The sequence below is a fragment of the Morone saxatilis genome, unplaced genomic scaffold (assembly GCF_004916995.1).
Source record: "Morone saxatilis isolate NCDOM2014 unplaced genomic scaffold, NCSU_SB_2.0 Contig10, whole genome shotgun sequence".
Lineage (NCBI taxonomy): Eukaryota > Metazoa > Chordata > Actinopteri > Moronidae > Morone > Morone saxatilis.
In genome coordinates this window covers 8,486,631-8,495,873 of record NW_023339652.1, presented here as the reverse complement: position 1 = coordinate 8,495,873, position 9,243 = coordinate 8,486,631, and the positions used below count along the sequence as shown (strand labels likewise).

At 41.7% G+C, this 9,243-nt stretch overlaps 1 protein-coding gene across 1 annotated transcript in view; it reads right to left on the bottom strand.

Moving 5' to 3' along the window:
• plxna4 (plexin A4) overlaps positions 1-9,243 on the bottom strand; it is a gene marked incomplete in the record, with an annotated part of 222,275 nt that overhangs the window by 45,914 nt on the left and 167,118 nt on the right. Inside the window, 7 exon segments of the mRNA XM_035677636.1 lie at positions 565-688; positions 2,003-2,154; positions 5,476-5,666; positions 7,553-7,649; positions 8,529-8,598; positions 8,600-8,625; positions 8,627-8,740. Of these exon segments, the coding sequence (XP_035533529.1) occupies positions 565-688; positions 2,003-2,154; positions 5,476-5,666; positions 7,553-7,649; positions 8,529-8,598; positions 8,600-8,625; positions 8,627-8,740 (774 nt within the window).

Below are 9,243 nucleotides of genomic sequence, written 5' to 3'. Positions count from 1 at the left end.
TATAATCCTGTATGGGGACCCCATTGAGAAATAAACCTCGGCCAGCGCACATTAATGGATGGCAGTAAAATGATATCACTGCATAAAACGAGTACATAATGGCAACAACTGCAAATTTATTTCAGTGTGCGAGTGTGTGCGACTGATGCTGACTAATTGTGTGAAAAACGGAGCCTTGAAAGAAAGCGTATGTCTGCGTTTTCATGTGTTCATGTCAGAAAAATGTTTTTATAACCATCAGTGTTTCCTTCTCATTCTTCGTTCATTAGTGACTGCCAACCATGTCTCACTGCTGATACAGGCATGAGAATGCTGAGAGGGAGACCACACCATGTTGGATCAAAGCCAAATATATGGCAAAATCAACATGTACATAAAGTATTAACACAGTAGGTGAGAACACGGACTGGCAACCAGCAACGTGCTAACATGCAGAGGGTGACATATGCAGCATGGGTGCCTGCTTGCTCATATGAGCGAAATACTATATGGAATGAATCCATCATCTGGAGTCTTTTTAACCATCAAATAGTGAGAGGGAACTCTCCAAAAGTATAGACTTACCACAAAATAGTAGTACTTGGAGGACTTTGCCATGAATTCTGGTCTGCATTCTCCAACCCCGACACAGACCTGCACGTTCCCAGTATACTGGCTCTTCTCTGCTTTACCCATCTCACACACAATCCTGGAAACACACATTTGCATAATTATGAAATATGTTAGCAAAGAAATTAATGATAGAATGATAGAAAATGCATATAAAGATACACCCAAATGCATATATACCACACACAAAAATGCCTATACAAAAACCTGCTGCCATTCGCCTTTCTAGCAAATGCAGAGCAGATTATGTAATAAGAATTGTCCTGTGGTAAAACCCCAATAAAATAATGTATTATTGGGCAGCAACTTCACCTCCTGCATACTGGCAACTTGTGGCAGAAAAAGGAAAAAGTCTCTATCCTTTTACATATGACCTCAAATACAGCTACCTCTTCTGCTGGGTCAGCATTTGCTTAGAAAGTGCTGGCACACAACTTACTTTCCTAGCAGAAGAAGCACTGGGTCTGTTGATAAGCCAACTTTAAACTAGTTTAAAATAATTTGATGGACGGCACCTGCAAGGAACCAAAGCTCTGGATTAAACTCAAATGTCAACTAAATGTAACCTCCTGAACTTTCTAAAGTGATTATAGGACTATGTGTGCTTGTGTGTGTGAGTGCACGCGCTCTACTATAAAATATTGAGGCCTGAGTTGTTCTTTGCTGCCCACAGCAGAACACATACAAGTCTCTTGTACTCTATGTGCACCACTGTGACTTGTAGTTAAATCAAACTCCAATTTTTTCTGGTCTAGGGATTAGGCCAATTTAGCATTAGTTTACTGGTCATGTCACAGTCTCTCTCTCTCTTTCTCTCTCTGTTAGTCAGTCACCTTCTCTTTTGCTGCATTACACATACAGGCACAAGAACACCCTGAGGTGAGTACTCTGACTCATGATCAGTTGGTCGTGCTGACTTGTTATGGCTCTGTCGTGTAGGTAACACAGGTAACACAGTGTTGTATCTGTGAGTGACTCAAGTGTCATGCTCCCTGTAGGGCATGAAGTCCTCAGCTGTGGTCAAAGTGCTTTCAATGGGCAAGTGAAGGGAGAGCAGAAAAATTACGCTGAATACATGATTTAGCTTTGCTGCTGTACCAAATTATAGTTTGACTTCTCCGTATGGTTCCAGTGCATCTGGAAAGAGACTATACTCTTATATTATATCTCTATATTATGTAGATTTTGGTTGACAAAACGATGATTTCCTGTACACCAAAGCTCATTATCACCTGTAATTATGAGTATATGTGCTGGTAATAGCTGCTATTAACTGGCTGCTACCTCAAATGGCTTACTGCTCTGCAGGAATGTAAATGAGGACTAGGTGAGGATAGGCTACTTATTACTTGCTGCAACTTTTATTCGGTCATTAGTGTAAAATGTTACTTACTGTTCAGCAGGGATGTAGCCCTCGCGTATGGGGGTGCAATCCACTTCAGCCACTTTCACGTTATCCTGAATCTCTCTGAACTCCAGTCCCAGATTCTCACCACGGATAGTCACAAGTGTGCCGCCCTCCCTGGGACCTCGTAGAGGGGTTATCTGTTGAAAATCAAATTAAGACTGATGATTTTGGAGATGTGACTTTGTTTTCTTGAACCATGAATATAAGTTTTTATACAAAGCATTTTACTGACAATATATGGCGTGACTGGGCAGAAGAAGATCAGAGGCCATATAATAATTCCCCAAGTTTTTTATAATTTTAAAAGTGAAAATTGTAGATGAGTAAAAGTGACACCACTCAGTTTGTTTCTCTCTCTACCTATTAGCTGCAACGTGTCTCTCAACCCTTTGTCCATACTGTATACAGATCTCATTCTTTAGCTTTATAGGCCATTATTTAAAATTACAAATTTATTTGCAACTTTATCTGAAAGTAGTGTGTCTTGGAAGAGCCACGGCAGTACATGGTATTATCAAGTTATAAAGTATTGTTATCATGAAAAAGCTTCCTAGAGTAGTGGCAAAGTAGGAATGATTGTTAACTAGCATCTGATAATGAACTCCTATTCAAGCATATTTTACCCAAAATGATAACTTCCCAAATGAGATTAAGAGTGTTAGTGCTCAGCCAGTCTCCAGTGTTCCTACTTCTTAGTGTTTTGGTTCTTCTGCAAAAGCAATATAGACGGTTCAGGTGTTGAAGGACAAACAAGTCAATGATAGCTATATATTTATTTTCAAATTCTTTAGGGATAAGTATAAACTTTTTTCTGTTCACACATTATATAACTCATAAAAAAGATTACTTTGCTGAAGGGTAGGAGGACGGAAGAGATGGCAGCAGAAAAGAGACAATAAATGACAAAATAACATCTTCAGTGACAGTTAAGGGGTCAAGACTCAGGGTCAAGGGACTGTCATTTCTCAATCCTGTATTCAGTGAAAACCACAACAATATATTACATAAGATTAACTTAAAACTTGGCATTGGGTGACATCTTTGCAGTAATCAGAGTGTCCTTTGATTTATCAATAGCATCTCTCATTGTTGATGAGGCAGTTCCAACATCCATCAGCACTTTACTCACACAATTACTTTTCGGCGAACGAGAGAGTGTGTGCACACACATCATCAGGCCGGCACAGACGGATGGATGTTAGAGACGGACACAATAGTCTGTTCCTATCTGTCTCTGCCTCCATGCTGCATGCTGCAGACAGGGGCGCAGCTTTAATGGTGCTGTGTCACCATTCCCCTGAAAAATAGTGATCCCAAGGATTTTCACTGAGGCTGAGACTCTCATTGCTTCTCAGTTTATAGTTGGCTGTGTGACCCCCTGCAGTGTTCACAGGAATGCTGCGTGAGTGTGGCTTTATCTTATGGCTTGAAGCTCTTGCTTGTTGATAATCCTTATGTTACTACCACATGTGCCATCAAACTATTTCAATTTGGCCATTTGATTTTTTTTCAAAGAAGCAAACTAGAACAAATTGAACTACTGTAGCTGTGCTTGAAAGGAACTAGCCAGTCAAATGACAGAGGCAAGCTGAAGCCAGGTCATGCACAACACAAGTCCTGTGGCTGCCATGTGAGAGATATCGTTATTGTATGGTTCAATGTCTCTGATTAATAAGACTCCCTGCTGATATCTTAATGGAAAAAAGAGCCCTGTGGGAATGGGGCTACAATACATGCAATTAAAAAGATTGCACACAATGCATCGTGGCTCTCCAATTATTAGCAAATATGGAGGATGGAGAAGGAGAAAGACTTAAAGAGAAATAGTCAAGGAGAAGGAACAAGCTAAGAAATGAAAGAGAGAGAGAGAAACGCAATGAGGCGTTGATTAGATTTGTGACTTTGACAAGATAATTGACGGTTGGGTAGAGGCAAACGCTTAATCACTTCTCTCTCTCTCTCTCTCTCTCGCGCTCCCCCTTTCTCTTTCCATCTTTCTATGTGAGTCTCCCTCTCTCATATTGTTGATAGGAGATGTCATTATAATGAAGCGTATTAGAATGCATTAGGGCCCCGGTCGTCTTGGAAAAGTCTTCACTCCTCACCCACTGACAGTTTTTATGGGGGACGTGAGAAGGCTGCAATATGTCCCTGCTGCAGCCTCGGGGATGTAAGGAGAAATACAGGGCCCATCTCCAGGAATAAATCCACTGCTCGGGGTGAAGACAAACACTAGAGTGGAGCAATGATTGAGTGCACCTTACTGATACAGACTGTTTAATAAGTGCAATGGGGGACAAAATATAACATTACCTTCCACAAGAGTTGTTAAAAATAATCACAATGGTCGGGGTTATCGATGAGTGAGATAAGTAAGGTAAATAAGGCCCCTGTTTTGTAGAAGCGTATGTCCTCAGTATCCATTCTTCCAGACTTCTCTCTCCTGTGTCTATCTTCCTCTGACGGCACTCCTTTACTTTATTCAGAAAAAATCCAGGAAAAATTGGGAAATTCTGCTGAAACCATTCAAAGCCATCACTCCCCAGGACACCAAAGGGGATCTCCCCTTCTGTCTTTTATTTTTATCCACTCTTTGCTTCATTCCTTCATCTCTAGTCAGTCACCATCTGCTCCTAACTCCTCATCGGGAAAAAGGATGCAGAGATGACCTTCCATCATATCTATCACTGGGAAATGGGGAGGGGTGTTGGGTTCTTCCCTCACCCCTTCAGCCTCATGTGACTCTATTCTGGCTCTACACAATCAGTCACCACCTCTCTTTCATGTGAACCCAATCCATCCTCCTCTCCCTTTATCTGGGCATCTTTCCATTCATCTTTCCTTTGTATCCTCTTGTCCTTCATCTCGCTGATCCTTATCCATTCTGCTATTGCCCCTTTTATATGTTTTGCACAGGTCAAGTCTATTTGCCTCACATGGTGTCTGCAGTTTTCAGGAGCACATTGGGTTAAGTGGGGGTTTGCGCAGAGGTGATTGATAGTAAATAAGAGTGGGGATGATTTGTCTCTTTCTATGTCTTACTACCCAGGACTACCAAACTGTTTGTATGTTTACATTGAAGTAGGAGTAAATTTAAATAAACATTTTTGAGAAATGCCATCTAAAAAGGCATATTCAAATGATTGCTGTGATTCAAGAATATGATTATTGTTCAAACTTTTGATAAGAGAGATGTGTTGCTGCACTGTAAAATATATAGTTCTTCACAAATGCTGTCAGACTGACTATCTGGTGGTGACTTACAGCCTATGCCATTATGTTAAAATGATTAACTGCCAACACTATCTTTAAGTGCATTCCCATCAGTTCACTATAATTATGTGAATATGTATGGCCGTGGAATGAAAATGGACTTACATTAATGTTGCATAGCTTTGCCCATATAGGTGCTCATGTGTAAAGTATGTACTGCATGTGTGTCCTGGCACGTGTCCCACCTGTGTGATCCGTGGGTGGGTGCACTTGCTGTTGATGCCGTTGTGCTCCAGCCACTGGTTCTCAGGGTGGGGGCAGTGTTGTTTGAGGGTGCAGCGGTTCTCTCCTTTACACCAAACACACCCAAACAGCGGGTCTGCCTTCAGACACAAACCGCAGCTTCCACGCTGGGCGTCGCACTTGTACAGATGGACTGTGCAGGAGAGAGGAAAGAAGCAGAGAGAAGGAGGGAAAGAAAACAAGGGGGAAGGAAGGGAAGAAGGTAACAGCAAAGGGAGAAAGAGTGGAGAACTCAAGTGAGAAACATTTGTACAAATGATTACAGAACAGCAAATGCATGCAAATTTATTTTGTGCCTCGTAAATGATGGACAAACACTTCAAAACTAAAATTTTGGTTGTTTACCCAAATCTCTCAATGTCTGTCAGCTGCTGTTTGAATATGCGAACGACAAACTGAACATTTTGAGAGCGACATTCATTGATATCTTTGTCTCATTATCTCTTCATCTATCATCATCATCTCTATATACTCCCTCTCCCTCCTTCCCTCCCTCCCTCCCTCTCTCTTTGAGTTTCCTACACTACTGCCTCTCGCCTCTGCTCACCCACCACAGATTTAACATATCATCTCCATGGCAACGGGCCAGCCATTTTCTTTTTAATTGCCATTAGATGCATGTGTGATCTGTCCATCAAATGATGCCCTAGGAGCAGCTTCCTCCACAGGCAAACAAAGGTAGGAGGAAGATAGAGGAGGATTCTCTAGTTTAAGCATTTCCTTTTTAACTTTTATTTCTTTACTGATTTTACACTTATGCTCAAGGATATGTTTTGTACTCTGTATTTGCCTGAGACACACATGCACACAACCACAAACACACACAAACACACACAAACACTGTACAAACTTTGCCTTACACCACTGTGTCATGTTGGCATATCATCCACATTTTAACAATACGTTTCTTATGCCTGACTCCGCTGCCTTTGGTTAAAATGAGTTGTTTTCCTGTCAGAGAACTACAACCCCCAGCATGCTGCTGTTTTCCTGCCCCAGCATGGATCACTCACAGAGGTGGATTGCCAGTGGCCAAACTGAATCAAGCTCAGCAGCTGAATGCTTAATAATTCAGCACTGAGCTGTCATTCCACATATACCGTAAGTAGATGGAGAGTTGGACAGAAAAAAATGAGAGGCAGTGAAATGTAGCATATGCTATACAGCACCTATATGTCTGTCTGCAAATTATATTATTATGTATCATTATTTAGATTAATCATTTCAGTTAATTTTTTGTTATTATTGGTTATTTATGAACATTATTTTGTTCAGCTGTGTCTATATGTTTTTCCACTACTGCTCTTCCTAAATGTATGCCAGTAAAGCACATTGAATTGCTGAGATGAGAAAAATAAAATGAAGGGAGGAGAGAGGCAGTGGCGACAGAGATGGATAGATTGCCAAACTCCCAGAGAGGTGTTGACAAAGCAAATAAGAGAAAGAAATAATAATATTTGAGAGGAGGCAAGAAGATGGAATTTAGAGAGTTGGGAAGACAGACAACAGTGAAGTGTAGGAGAGACATATGGACAAATGGAGAGAGACGGGAGGGGAAAGACAGACCTACAGAAGGAAAGCGTAAGAGAGGATGTGTTAAAGTTAACCACTCTACACAGAAACATCAGGGGAAGGATGCTGCACCTCAGCACACCGCCCGCCTGTTGCCATGGAGACTGGCTCCAAGGGCAACAATAGGGAGGCAGTGGCTTTAATATGTGTTTGTGTGTTTGTGTATATATGTGTGCGCAAAGTGAGAGTTCATAAGACACTGTTGACTCTACAGTGTATGTGTATGGTTTCTTACGATACTGTGAGAACTATGGAAAGAGCTGATATGGATTCATAAGTGTGTGTATGTGTGAGCGCATGTGCAAGCACGCACACGCGCACACACTACGCCGCACACACACACACACGCTACACGCCGCGACACACGCCGACACACACACACACACACACACACGCACACACACACGTACGTGCTCTTGAGTGTGCACATGCTATGTGCAAGCTCACCTTTGTTGTGGGCGGGGTTGTCGATGCTGAAATCTCCGTTCCAGATGACGGTCAGCTCCACGGGAAGACTGCTCATCTCCATCCCATCATAGAAATACTATCACCATGGCAACCGGAAGGAGGGAATGAGGTAGAGTCGGGGAAGTCAGTATGAGAGAGAGGGAGGCTGTGCTACTTTAAACTGTCTATTATCTCTTAAGTCCAAAAGACTCTGTTATCACAATACTCCTTTTAATGCAAAACACATCATCAACAGGTGGCTTTAGACACACACACACACCTTAATTGACTACACACAGGGAGTTTTCAAACAAAATTATTTTACAATTTGAGTTCTGTTAAAAGTAGCAGCATGCAGAGGGTTGTGCTAGAACATAATTTTCCGCTAAATTTTACAGTTTCCCTCCTTCACTGCTCAATCAAAGCTACAATATTTGGATTGACTGTGATTACACACACAAATCCCACAGACATCGCTACACAGACGCTGACACAAACAGCTTAGAATGATGAAGATTTGACAGAAGATGAGATTTCTTGCTATCAAACAGATTGATTAGCATGCAAGACCAGCATAAGCCCTTTTTTCATTGCTAGTATTTCATTGCCGTCAATGTCTTATTCAGTCAGTGAATGGATCATGATCGCAGGATGGTTGTGTAGGAGAGAACAAAGTCAGGCTCTTGCTTTCTCATCTACCCACTGTCTAGCCCTACAAGAGGAAAAAACCCTCAGCTTGAATCAAGAGTGTGTGCCTTTATGTGTGTGATTGAAAAAAAATATTATGGTCACTTTTATGGCAAACTTTATAAAACGGGACGTTTTTATAGTGCATTGTGTTAGGTGTTGGTGGGCGGTGTCAATGATGATCCACAAGATCTAATTCAAGTAAAAAAACAACAACACACACATCACAACACCACACACACACACACACACACACACACCACACACACACACACACAAGCATCCTCACCGATGTGTTTTGACCACTCACTGAGGAGCTGTTGAAGCGCAGGGCAGGAACTCTTGTGCTCAATCCCTGATGTCAGCAGACATTCATACCCCCTCTGCTCCATGACTGGGGCTTGGGGAGGTTCTTGCTCCGTTCTTTGCCCGAAGGGTGATCGGCTTTACCACATTGACTGGCACAAGGATCCTATCTGCGGGCAGCAACTGGGGACACCCCTGGAAGACAGATAAAAAGACAAGGAAGGACAGTGTGTAAGTACAAGTCTCATCACCAGATTTAATGCATAACTGCAATTAGATTAATGTTACTCAAATAAATCCTGTAAATTAGTTTCCCCCCTGAGTGTTATTAGAGGGGCAGATTATCTGTCACCTGAAGCACAGTAAAGTACACACCTTTTCCATCAACACTCACATCTCATCAGGACAGTACTTTACCAACACTGGTTTATTTGAATGAAATAGACACTTCATTGTGTACTGTTTTCAGTGTTTAAGAGCTTGTATTTGTGATAGTTCCTACTGGGTTGATATCAACTGAGTCTCATGATTGACAGTCCTGGGACCTGCTCACATTCACTGGGAGTGAAGGGCCAGCTCAATAGATGCTCCACTGTCATTATCCACAGGATGAGAGCTTTCAGTTTGGTTGTTGTGTTCATGAAGGAAATACGTCACTGATCGCAAACAAACGGTATTAAATATTAAATATTAAAATA